This window comes from Oryctolagus cuniculus, chromosome 1 (genome assembly GCF_964237555.1).
Source record: "Oryctolagus cuniculus chromosome 1, mOryCun1.1, whole genome shotgun sequence".
NCBI lineage: Eukaryota > Metazoa > Chordata > Mammalia > Lagomorpha > Leporidae > Oryctolagus > Oryctolagus cuniculus.
In genome coordinates this window covers 197866290-197879454 of record NC_091432.1, presented here as the reverse complement: position 1 = coordinate 197879454, position 13165 = coordinate 197866290, and the positions used below count along the sequence as shown (strand labels likewise).

The window sequence follows — 13165 nt, the reverse complement described above, 5'->3', positions numbered from 1 at the left end:
GCCACAGTTCTGCCCACTGAGATCTCACAACTCAGTGGGGACATGACAGAGGCACTAGTACTGTGTGTTCAGCTAGAGATCAGAGTGAGCCCAGCCTGGAGGGTCCCTGAACTCTAGCCCAGGCCTTTGCAAGGGTAAGGTAAGTCCCCACCCTAGCACAGAAAAGAGAGGACTCAGTGAAATTCAAAACAGCAGGGAATCACAGGGGTGAGGGGTGCAGGCCTGAGGTTCTCTCCAACCTGATAGGATAGCCATTCTGTTGAAACTCAGAGGCAACAGGAATGCTTCTAAGTAGAACCCCAGAATCCCTGACTTCCCATATGTGCATCTCTGGACTCTTTCTTGGGTAGATCTTTAGTTTGGCCAGATAGTTGCAATGAATGAGTAGATACTTTCTAGCAACTATCTCCATCCTCTCAGCTTGCTGTTACATGCCAGTACCTTCATCTGCTTCTCCCTTACCTTGAGTCTGCAGAATCCCGGGGGGTTGCTTGGGACAAAAGGATCAGATGAAAATGATCTGCAAGTCCTTTAGACTAAGCTGAACAATATCAACCAAAGATTCCTGAGAACACCAGACCTGGGGTGCCTTGGTCTTAAAGAGCCAGACTTTATAGGGCCAATGTACTGGGCCATCATTTGCTGGACCAAATATTGCAAGTTCAATCTTTGAAGGGGGTACATTTTTAGGTATAAACTTTCAGGGTTAAATGTTTCAGGGCTAAGTCTTATGGGGTGAAGCTTGGCAGGGCCCAAATTTGCAGCAGGGCCATACTTCCCAGGGCCTAGAGCCGCAGGGTTTTTCAGGCAGCCCTTACTCATAAGAGCTCCAACCCTTCCAGAAGCTCCAGTTGACTTGGAAAACAAGATGACTCTCTTTTCACACTGGATTAACCCTGAAGTGAAAGGTCAAAGGCATGAGGAATCCATCATCCCCAGTAAGGCTGAGACAACGACCAAAGCCAAGACAAAAACGGTTGAGAAGAGCCCAATCCCCACTAAAAAGCTTGTGCGGGGACCTAACATGGAAAAGACAACAGTGGGTCCTGGGGCCCAGTGTCCCCCTACTAAGAAGGAGGGCATGAAATCTGATGCCCCAGCTGCCCACAAAAGCAGCTTCAGTAACTTTCCTTTAAAATCTGCCAATCCTGTATCCTGCGTCATTCCTGCTGCTGCTCCAAAATCTGTCCTCAACTGATTGCCACCCAAGCAGGAAATCTACCCCAGGTCTCAACTCTCACCTCAGCAGAAGACACTGGTTTGCATACGGAGACTCCCCATTCCAAAGGAAAGGAGTTGAAAGGTTCCCACACCTCTGCATCCCCCTGAAAAAACGCTGTCATCACCGTTTCCATTAACACACAGGTGAGGCAAGGCATTCTCCAAATATACTCTCTACCTGTAAGAAGACAGCTGTTTGTGTCTCCTTATTTTCAGTACAGTATATGACGCAGAGGGCAGAAGAGGTTGAAACCTCTTCCATGTGGGATAGGAATTTAAATGCACTTTTTCTTTCTGATGGGTCAGCAGCCTCATCCTGGACTGCAGATAAAGTGGCTTGAGCAAAGAAATGCTGTTTAAGGTGCACTGAAGGTAAAGGTCAGGCTTGAATGCCATCATGGTTTTCTGTGGTGTGCTTTGGCCCAGAAGAGCAAATGCGGATATGATGATGGTAGTAAGAATTAGTAAGCAGGAATCCAATAGAGTTTTCCTACACACGGAATTTACTGATGACCTTTATATATGCCCACTATGTGGAGGCAAAGTTTTTAGAGTGCCACAGGTCTCCCAACTTGAGGAAATGCTTTCTGTTTAACAAAAACATAGTTAATCTGACAGATATCACAACCAAGTGATAGACTCTCCTCAGTCTTTTCTCTGACACTGTTGAGACGTTGAAGGGAAGTCCACCTGGAGACCTGCCATAGCCCTGTTGCCTATTCCAGCCCTGTCTCCCCCAACCTCCCAGCTGTATGTAATAAAGACCTACTAGAATGAAAATCAGCTGGAGAAGAGGTCGCCAAAAGGATCACAATAAAAATGACTTTGAGCTGAGTCTTGCATTCAGCAATTCATATATTCAAGTACTTACTGTGCCAGGCACTAAGCCAGACAGGGAGACCACAGTGAACAACACACAGGCCTTCCTCTCTTGGAGTTCATGGACTGTGGGGTAGAGAGAAGTTATAGGAAGTCTTTGGAAGCAGTTTCACTGGAGCTGGGTAGGGGACTAGGTGAAAGTACACAGGAGGAGCCGGCGCCGTGGCTCACTAGGCTAATCCTCCGCCTTGCGACACCGGCACACCGGGTTCTAGTCCTGGTTGGGGCGCTGGATTCTGTCCCGGTTACCCCTCTTCCAGGCCAGCTCTCTGCTGTGGCCAGAGAGTGCAGTGGAGGATGGCCCAAGTACCTGGGCCCTGCACTCCATGGGAGACCAGGATAAGTACCTGGCTCCTGCCATCAGATCAGCGCGGTGCACCGGCTGCAGCGGCCATTGGAGGGTGAACCAATGGCAAAGGAAGACCTTTCTCTCTGGCGCTCTCTCTCACTGTCCACTCTGCCTGTCAAAAAAAAAAAAAAAAAAAAAAAAAAAAAAAAGAAAGTACACAGGAGGGCACTTAATCTCATTGTGGGGGTGGAGAGGTGATGATGTTCATTGTGTGTTTCCTGGAAGAGGTGATGTGTAGGCTGAGTTTCCAAGCATGAGCAGGAGTGAGGCAGGCAGGCAGCAGCATGGAGAGAGGCTTCCCCAGGCTGGGACTACAACACAAGCAAAGGCAGTGTGTCAAACAAATGGCAGGCCACCAGAGAATAGGGACTCACTGGAGAAGCCTCTGTATAACCAAAAAAGTACACTCAAATGTTTGAGGGATCAGAATCATGCTTCCAAGATGGAAAATGGGTGATACCAATTCTTTCATCAAGTACTGAGAACCTGTTATGTGCCAGCTACTTTTACAGACACTGGAAATGTGGCAGTGAACAAAAAGGGGGAAAGAATGCTCCCAAGGAGCTCACATTGGGAGTGTGCTATGGAGGAGACAAAAGGACCACAGTAAAAAGTATAGTCTGTATGTGAAAAATCAGGGTAAGAGGGTTAGGGAAGACTTCAGTGGAGTACAGTTTTAAATAAGGAGTTCCGGGCAGTTCTCACTGGCAAGGACCGCCAGGAGGTGAGAGAGTCAAGCACATGGATAAAGGACAAAGAGCATTCCAGCCAGAAATTAGAGCTGTTGCAGAAGTCTGGATGCTGGCGCAAGCCTAGCCTCTTAGGTGGGACAAGAAAGCCAGTGAGCCTGAGGGATGACAAAAGAACCGTACGAGAACAAGTGGCAGAAGGCCTAGCAGTTCAATGCAAGGACATTGCTGTTACTCTGAGTAAACGGCGAGCTACTAGACTCTGCTTACATCTGACTTATGTTTTATAAGGATCACTTAGGCTGTGGTGCTAATGAGGGAGTGTCAGGGGTATAGACTTGGGTAGAATCAGGGAGATTAGTTATGTCGTTACTCTAGTAGTGGTAGCAACAGATGAGATCATAAGTATTTAGATGCTGGATTCATGTTGAAGGCACATACAACAGGATTTACAGGTAGACTGGATGTGATTATTAGAAAAATAATCAAGAATGATACCAGTGTTTTTGGCCTGAGTAACTGGCAAGATGAAGTTGCCATTAATCAAAATGGAAAATACTGACATTGAAGTAGGTTTGGTATGTAATATTGGGTGGTGGTAGAGGGTAAGGAGTCAGGAATTCATTTTTTTTAAGACTGAGATGAATATTGACATCTAAGTGTGTATGTTGATTAGACAATTTGGACATATGAGCCTGGAGTTCAAGGAAGGGTTAAGGCTGCAGGCAGATAGCTAAAGACAGCTTGCTATAAAATTGTGTGTGTGTGTGTGTGTGTGTGTGTGTAGCCTGCTATAAATTTAAGAGATTAGATAGGACCACCAGGGTAATAAGAGTAATGAAAGACCTATAGACTGACCTCTGGGATTCTCAATTGTTAAGGAATTGAGAAGAAAATGAGGAACTAATAAGTGAAGGAGATTTAGAAGCAGTAGCCAGGAAAATCAGAGGAGTGTAGTACACTGGAAGCCAAGAGAGGGAAATTTAAGGAGAAAAATAATCAACAGCATGGACAGTTGCCAGTGGAGTAAGAGGAGGACTAGAAATTCACCATTAAATGTAGCAAAGTAAAGACTATTCATGACTTTGGGAAAAAGTCTCAGGTGAGTGATGAACAATGGCTAGTGTGGAGTCAAGAAAGAGTGGCCGGCGCCGCGGCTCACTAGGTTAATCCTCCGCCTAGCAGCGCCGGCACACCGGGTTCTAGTCCAGGTTGGGGCGCCGGATTCTGTCCCGGTTGCCCCTCTTCCAGGCCAGCTCTCTGCTGTGGCCCGGGAGTGCAGTGGAGGATGGCTCAGGTGCTTGGGCCCTGCACCCCATGGGAGACCAGGAAAAGCACCTGGCTCCTGGCTCCTGCCATCGGATCAGCGCGGTGCGCCGGCCGCAGCGCGCCAGCCGCAGCGGCCATTGGAGGGTGAACCAACGGCAAAAAGGAAGACCTTTCTCTCTGTCTCTCTCTCTCACTGTCCACTCTGCCTGTCAAAAAAAAAAAAAAAAGAGTGACAGGATGTGTAATCAACTCCTGCAAGGACTTCTGTCTCACTACGGTGCAGAAAAAGGAGGCAGTAACTCTAAGAGGGAGTGAGATCCAGAAAGAACTTTCTTTCTTTCTTTCTTTCTTTCTTTTTTTTTTTTTTTTTGACAGAGTGGACAGTGAGAGAGAGAGACAGAGAGAAAGGTCTTCCTTTGCCGTTGGTTCACCCTCCAATGGCCGCCGCGGCCGGCGCGCTGCGGCCGGCGCACCGCGCTGATCCGATGGAAATTACAGACAGCCTGTTGGATCTTGATGAGAAAGATTCAGTCAAGAGGGATGAATGGATGATGCAAGACAGCAGAGAGAGAATACTGTGGTGCAGCAGTGAAAGTGGGAGAGTGATTACCCAAGTCAAGGGGCTGACTTTCACTAAAAACACAGACTTTCTAGTGATGTGGGGACTGAATGTGGCATTGATGAAGGATTTTGTGGTACAAGGGTATCCTACATGTAAGAGAGAACAGGCAAATGCCTAGAAGGATGTGTGAGGAGCTGGGAAATGGACCACCGCTCCAGGGGAGGGATGGAGTGACAGGAGAGTGACAGCTGGGAAGCTGGAGGTGAAGAGGAATTCTGAACGTTACCACGGAAACTTTCTGTAGGGCCTAAGGAATTGTGGTGGTGTAAAAGCCTAGGCAGACATGAAAAGATGGTTGAAGTTGCTGATTATGTGTGTGAAGCAGGTGCTCTTGGAATACTGAGGCCGCTGGAGAGATCACAGAGAATGCTCTAAACGCGTGGGGCCATGGGGTGAGTGTTTGGTGTAGTGGTTAAGATGGTGCTTGGGATGCCTGCATCCTATATCAGAACACCTGAGCTGGAGTTTGGCTTTGCTTCTGAATCCATCTTCCTTAGAAGGGAATGCCCTGGAAGGCAGCAGGTGATGGCTCAAGTAGTTAGGTCCCTGTCACTCATGTAGGAGACACAGATAGAGTTTCTGGCTCCTAGCTTCGGCCTGACCCAACCTTGGTTGTTGCAGGCATTTGGGAAGCAAATATGTGGAGGGATTCTCCCTCCCTCTCTCACTCTCTCCTCTTTTTAAATAAAATGCATGGGGCCTGAACAAGAATATGGGGCTGGAGATAAAGAAATAGGGCAGGAGTGGCATCCTAGTGCTCAGCAAGGGACCAGGGTGTTTTCAGGATTTGGAGGAGAGAATTGGGAGACAGGGAAACAAAGAGGCTTCCCTGGACACACGGATGGACCTGTTTTGGTCATGCAGTCCCTTAGAAAGTAGCACCTCTGCATCCCCCTGCTGATCTACCACAAAGGAGTCAGGAGCTGGATAAGGGCAGAGAGTGCTGTGGCTTCCATGTGATGTGTTATGAGAAGCTGTGGAAATCTAGTTTCTAAGGAAATCCAGAATCACTCATACCCCCATCAACCCAGGAAGTAGTGGCAGACCTGCTTCCTCGGCTAGGACCCTGCATTTAGTACAGTGTCTCCACCATTAGGACACAGAAGAGCCAGGGATGTGTCCCTCCTCTGAATGGTGACTCTGTGCCTAAGGGACACAGGACCAGCCCCTAACTGGGCCCCAAGGGCAGGCAGGAACAAGGTCCCAGCCTGCTGAGCCAACTCTCCCGGTGTTTTCCTAAAGCTTCCCAAAGATCAAGGGAGGTCTACTGACAGGCACATCCTATCTGGTGGGAGCTGGGCAGAGAGCCACAGAGCTAGGGGACTGGAGGGAGACCCAGAATGAAGGGAATAGACTCTGCTGTGTCACAGTGGCATCAGGTTGCAAGCCAGGGTTAGTGTGCACACATCCTGGTTAGGGTGGAGCCAGTCTTGCCCATGGTCCCCTGCAGGCTCCTACCCATCCCAGAGGTGATTTCAGGCAACTGACCTTCACCACTGCTCAACTTCTGTCCCTGCTCACTACACCCTAGCAAGGAGGTCATCCAACGCACTGAGCAAGGGGGTGAACATGTGAAACCTAATCTTCTTTGTTCAGTCCTGTCATGCCAGCTTCTTGCCAGCAGGGGGCTGCTACTTTCTGACCAAGAACAGAAACTCACATCAGGCTCACAATCCCAGCCTTGAGTGAGGTGTTCAGACCACCCAGTCATCTGCCCCCACTGGCTTCTAGTTCCTCTCCTCTGTGGGACTTGGAGTAGAACATCCCCTGCCCTAAATCTTCCTCTGACTCTCACCCTCTGCCAACAGCCTCATTTTTAGCCCACCTTCCTATCAGCACCCTGTATTTACATTTGCCTGTCCAGGCGAATTCCTAGAAAGAAGATAATGTATGAACTAGTAGTGAAAAAAGTAAATTTTAAAAATATTTATATTGTAACCTTTTTAGAAACTTACTTTTTTAGAGCATTTTATGTTTGCAGGAAAATTTAGTGAAAAGTACAGAGTTCCCATATACCTTCTTCCTGTGCCTGGCTGGCAAATATACAGTTTGCCCTTAATAATATCTTGCATTGCTGTGGTACATTTATCACAATTGAGGAGCCAATATGGATACATTATTATTAACTAACATACACGTTTTATATTAGGGTGCTCTTTTTGGGTAATATATGAGTTTTGACCAATGTATAATTACATATGTATACTATTATAGAATCCCACAGAATAATTTCAGTGCCACCTATTCACCACTTTCTCCTTCTCTGCAAATCACTGGCAAAAACTGATTGTTTTGAGAAAATTTGGGTTAAAAATATATAACATAAAGTTCATGCCATTTTAACCATTTACAATGTAGAATTCAGTGGCATTAAGTGCATTCACAATGTTGTGTGGCCATCATCATTTCCAACACGTTTTCATCAATCCAGAAAGAAACTCTGTACTTACTAAATAGCTCACCATTCCCCCTCTCCTACTGACCCCTGGTAATTTCTACTTTCTATGAATTTGTTTATTCTCGGTAATTTATATAAGTGAAATCATACAATATTTGTGACACTTTGCTTAGCATAATACCTGTGTTATCCATGTTGTAGCATGTGTCAGAATTTCATTCCCTTTTATGGCTAAACTATTCCATTGTATGCATACACCACATTTTGCTTACCCATTCATCTGTTAATGTGCACCTAGCTTATTTCTACCTTTTGACTATTGTGAATAATGCTACTATGAACATTGGTGTACAAGTGTCTGTTAGAGATATTGCTTACTTTTCCTTTAAGTCTATACCTAGGAGTGGAATTACTGGATCACTATGATAATTATATATTTAACTTTTAGAGGGATTGTCAAATTAAGTAACTTACTAAGTTTTCAACAGTGGTTGTATTATTTCACATTCCTACCAGTAATGCACCAGGGTTCCAGTTTCTTTTTGTGAACATTTTTAAAAAAATATTTTACTTATTTATTTTGAAAGAGTTACATGGAGAGAGGGAGAGAGAGAGAGACATTCCATTCCATCCACTGGTTCACTCTGTAGATGGCTGCAACAGCCAGTGTTAGGCCAGGCAGAAGCCAGGAGCCAGAAGCTTCATCTGGGCTTCCCACATGGGTGGCAGGGGCGCAAACACTTGGATCATCTTATGCTGCCTTTCCCAGGCCATTAATAGGGAGCTAGATCAGAAGTGGAGTAGCTGGAATATGAATTGGTGCCCATATGGGATGCGTGCTTTGCAGGTGGAGGCTTTACCCACTACACCACAACTGTGGCTCTTGTTTTACTTTTTTTGATAATAGCCATTCTGGATGTGAAGTGGTATTTCATTGTGGTTTTGATTTGCATTTCTCTAATGACTAATGATGTTGACCATCTTCCATGTGCTTACTGGCCATTTGTATATCTTCTTTGGAGAAATGTCTATCCAAGTCCATTGACCACTTTTGATTTGAGGTTTTTGTTTTTGTACCTGTTGTTCTTGTTGACTATAGATCTTTGGCCACCTCCATTCCCAATGGACAGGAATAGGCAAACCAAGAGGGAAAATGCAAAACAGGACACAATGCCTCACTGCTTATTTCCTAATGACCAGTTACACAGTGTTTTCCTTAGAAACCTTTCATGATATGTTTTTCATATTTTTTGTTGTGATGCACAGTAAGAGTTTATAATGTAACCCTATACATATATTTTTAAATATGTTTTAGATCTATAACTACAAGTTTTGTGAAATAATCATACTTTTACTAGATGTGATGTTCTTTGATATTTTCTTTCCTTTCTAACCTATTTCATTATAATAACTCTGATATTGACTCACTGACTCTCTAATATGATTTCATGATTTACTAATTGGCCTGGGCCTACAATGTGAAAAACAGCCTTAGGATCATTTTGCATTTTTGATTAAAGAGCTCCACTTTTGTCTTTCAATTGAAAGATGGTTATCTCAGGGCCTGCACTGTGGCATAATGGGTAAAACCGCTGCCTACAGTTCCAGCATCCCATATGGGCACCGGTTTGAGTCCTGGCTGCTCCTGTTCTGATCCAGTTCTCTGCTATGGCCTGGGAAAGCAGTAGAAGAAGGTTCAAATCCTTGGACCTCTGCACCCGTATGGGAGACATGGAAGAAGCTCATTAGAAACCTTTTATTTATCTGAAAGGTAGCCACACATATCCAGAAAGAGTGATATGGCTTTGGATATCTCCTGACTTTGGATAGGTGCAGCTCTGGCTGTTGCAGCCACCTGGGGAGTGAACCAGCAGATGGGAGACTTCTCTCTACCTCAGCCTCAGCCTCTCTATAACTCTGTCCTTCAAATAAATAAATAAATCTTAAAAAAATGGTTACCTCTAAAATACAATATCATGAGGTATAAGGTGAATTTTGCCTTTGACCGAGTGATACAAGAACAGAATTGTCAATCTTTAGAGTCTGTGTGATTGGTGGGGTGGGCATTCAGTGTGTGGTTAGGATGCTGCATGGGATGGCCACATTCTGTATCAGAATGCCTGGCTCAAGTTCTGGCTCCACTCCCAATTGGAGCTTCCTACTAATGCACACCTCAGATGCAGCAGTCATGGCTCAAGTACTTGGGTCACTGCCGCTCCCATGGGAGACCTGGAGTGAGTTCCTGGCTCCTGGTTTTGGCTTGGTCCAGACCCAGCTTTTGCGGCATTTGGGGAGTGAATCGGTGGATGGGAGATATCTGTCTGTCTGTCTCTCTCTTTTTCTGGGTATGTGTGTCTACTTTTCAGATAAATAAAATCATAAATAAATTAAAATATAAACAATGGAGCAATATAAACATATAAACAAATATAAACATGTGGCACAGCAGTTTAAACATCCACCTGTGATGCTGGCATCCCATGGATTGCCAGTAGTTTTTTTTTTTTTTTATAAACATTTTGCTTTGGTTCCTTTTTTTAAAAAAAGATTTATTTTATTTATTTGAAAGACAGAGTTACAGAGAGAGGTCTTCCATCTTCTGGTTCACTCCCTAAATGACCACAAATGGCCAGAGCTGAGCTGATCCAAAGCCAGGAGCCAGGAGCTTCTTCCGGGTCTCCACACGGGTGCAGGCACCCAAGGACATGGCCATCTTTTACTGCTCTCCCAGGCCATAGCAAAGAGCTGGATCAGAAGTGGAGCAGCCGGGACTTGAACCAGCACTCATATGGGATTCTGGAACTGCAGGCGGTGGCTTTACATGCTATGCCACAGTGCCAGCCCCAAAAATATTTTTAAGAAGGAAATATATTTGAATTTCAGAAAACAAACATAACCTGACTCAAAGAACTGGATTTTCTAAGGCCTCCTGTTACTCATGGCATTGTATAATTCCCTCCCCCCAAATAACTTGTCCTGACCAACAGAATATTTTTTCTTTTTTAATTTATTTGACAGGTAGAGTTCTAGACAGTGAGAGAAAGAAAGAGACAGAGAGAAAGGTCTTCCATTGGTTCACCCCACAAATGGCTGCTATGGCCAGAACTGTGCTGATTCAAAGCCAGGTGCTTCCTCCTGGTCTCCCATGCAGGTGCAGGGGCCCAAGCACTTGGGCCATCCTCCACTGCCTTCCCAGGCCACAGCAGAGAGCTGGACTGGAAGAGGAGCAACCGGGACTAGAACCAGTGGCCATATGGGACGCCAGCACCGCAGGTAGAGGATTAACCAAGTAAGCCACAGCACTGGCCCGACCAACAGAATATTTTTTTATTTTTATTTAATAAATGTGAATTTACAAAGTGCAACTTTTGTATTGTTGTGGCTCCCCCCCCCCCAACCTCCCTCTCTCTCACGGCCCTCCCCTCTCCCACTCCCTCTCCCATCCCGCCCTTCATCGAGTTTCATTTTCAATTACCTTCATATACTGAAGATCAACTTAGTATACACTAAGCAAGGATTTCAACAGGCTGCACTCACACAACCGCACAAGGTATAGGGTATTGTTCGACTAGTAGTGTTGTTTTTAAGTTTCCTAGTAAAACACATTAAGGACAGAGATCCTATGTGGGGAGCATGTACCCAGTGACTCCCGTTGTTGATTTAACAATTGGCACTCTTATTTATGACGTCAGCAATCACCCGACACTCTTGCCATGAGCTGTCTAGGCTATGGAAGCCCCTTGAGTTCACCAACTCTGAACTTGTTTAGTCAACGCCATATCATGGTGGAGGTTCCTTCCTCCCTTTCGAGAAAGGCGCCTCCCTCCTTGATGGCCTGTTCCTTCTGCTGGGGTCTTGTTCACCAGGATCTTTCACTTAGGTTGTTTTTGCCACCGTGTCATGGCTTTCCACGCCTGTGAGACTCTCATGGGCCTTTTAGCCAGATCAGAATGCTGCAAGGGTTGATTCCCGACCAACAGAATATTAAAGAATATCTATGATGAGGTTACAAAAGATCATTACTTGGGACTTGCCAGCTGACTCTCCCTATTGCCTTCTTGGTGTTCATACTTTTGTGAAACAAGCTGCCATCTTGGAAAGGCCACATGGCAAGGCACTGAGGGCAGCCTGTGTTAAACTGCCAGAGAGAAACTGAATCTTTCCAATGATCACTGAGTGAGTTGGGAAGCAGATCCTCCAGAGGAGACCACAGTCCCTGGGCTGACACTTTGATTGTGAGAGACTGTGAAGAAGCTTCTGGCTCTCCTACCCTGGTCTCACCTGTGCAGGGGCCCAAGCACTTGAGCCATTTTCTACTACTTTCCCAGGCCATAGCCCATATGTGATGCTGGCACTGTAAGTGGTGGCTTTACCTGCTATGCCAGTGCTGGTCCCGATACTGCGGGTTTTTAACATAGATGATCATGTTATCTATGGTTAAAGGCAATTTTATTTCTTTATTTCCAACCTGGATGCCTTTTCTTTTCTTTGCCTCAAAGCACTGATTAGAAGCTCCAGCATAATGCTGAACCGAAGTGGTGAGTGATTATCCTTGTAGTGTTACTAATCTTAGAGGACAGGCATCTAGTTTTTTACCATTAAATATAATATTAGCCACGGAGTTTTTATAGATGTCCTTTACTACATAAAGGAATTCTTTCCCTAGCTTGCTGAGATTTTAAAAATAAAAAATGTGGGTCGGTGCTGTGGCAGAGTTGGCTAAGCCTTCGCCTGTGGCGCCGGATTCCCATATGGGCACTGGTTTGTGTCCCAGTGCTCCTCTTTGAATCCAGCTCTCTGCTATGACCTGGGAAAGCAGTAGAAGATGCCGCAAGTCCTTGGGCCCCTGCACCCATGTGGGAGACCCAGAAAAATCTCCTGGCTTGGATCGGTGCAGATCCGGCCGTTGTAGCCATCTGGGGAGTGAACCAACAGAAGGAAGACTTTTCTCTCTGTCTCTCCTTCTCACTGTCTGTAACGCTACCTCTCAAATAAATAAATAAAATCTTTTTAAAAAAATTAATTTAGTTATTTTTTTCAAATATCTTTTTTTTTTTTGCTCCCATTACCTCCCTCTATTTCTTTGACTCCAATTATAGTCATGTTAGGTTGGTCAGAGTTCATTTTTTTTTTATTTTTAAAAATTCTATTTTTAAATTTAATTCTATTTTTTAGCCACTTGCTTTATTTAGAGTCTCATCTCTTACTTAAGTTCAGGGATTCCACTATGCTTCTCCTGGGTTTTCATCTCCATATCCTGGAATCTCTCTCAGGGTACTAAGCTAGGAAAAATTGAAGGGCTCTTCTCGATCCCCTCTTCCCTCATCTCCTAAGGACCACAGTCCTTTTTTGATTGATGTCCAGTGACTGGAAAAACATTTTCTGGTTTTTTTTTTTCCTTTTGTCAGTAGGTGTTAGGCAGGAGGCAAATCTATTCATTCTTATTCTACCTTGATTGGAAGTGAAAATTGGAAGGCCTCTGAATATTTCAGCCTGCATCTATCCTGAAAAGGCAAGAGTTTTGACTACATTTGTGAGACAGCATATTTGTATAAGTATTTGATATCTTTTCTTTTGCCCTAACACCCCTGGTATGGTTTCTGTTAAAATTAAATTTTTATGTATTGTAGGAGGTCAGGTCCAATTTCATTTTTTTGCATGTGGATATCAAGTTATCCCAGCACCTATATTTTCTTTATTGCATTGTCTTGGCACCCTTGTCAAATAGTAATGGACCA

General features: G+C 44.9%; 2 protein-coding genes across 5 annotated transcripts in view; both read left to right on the top strand.

Moving 5' to 3' along the window:
* Positions 1–1406, top strand: part of SPATA31F3 (SPATA31 subfamily F member 3) — a 54807-nt gene extending 53401 nt beyond the window's left edge. For all 4 annotated transcript variants that reach the window (XM_051844445.2, XM_051844448.2, XM_051844441.2 and 1 more), the window contains one exon: positions 843–1406. In XM_051844445.2, the coding sequence (XP_051700405.2) occupies positions 843–1198 (356 nt within the window). In that variant the 3' untranslated portion in view covers positions 1199–1406. The remainder of the gene's footprint in view (positions 1–842) is intronic.
* The window catches only part of LOC100347365 (protein SPATA31F1), a 100018-nt gene that overhangs the window by 54115 nt on the left and 32738 nt on the right, over positions 1–13165 (top strand). The gene's annotated exons all lie outside the window — the stretch shown is intronic.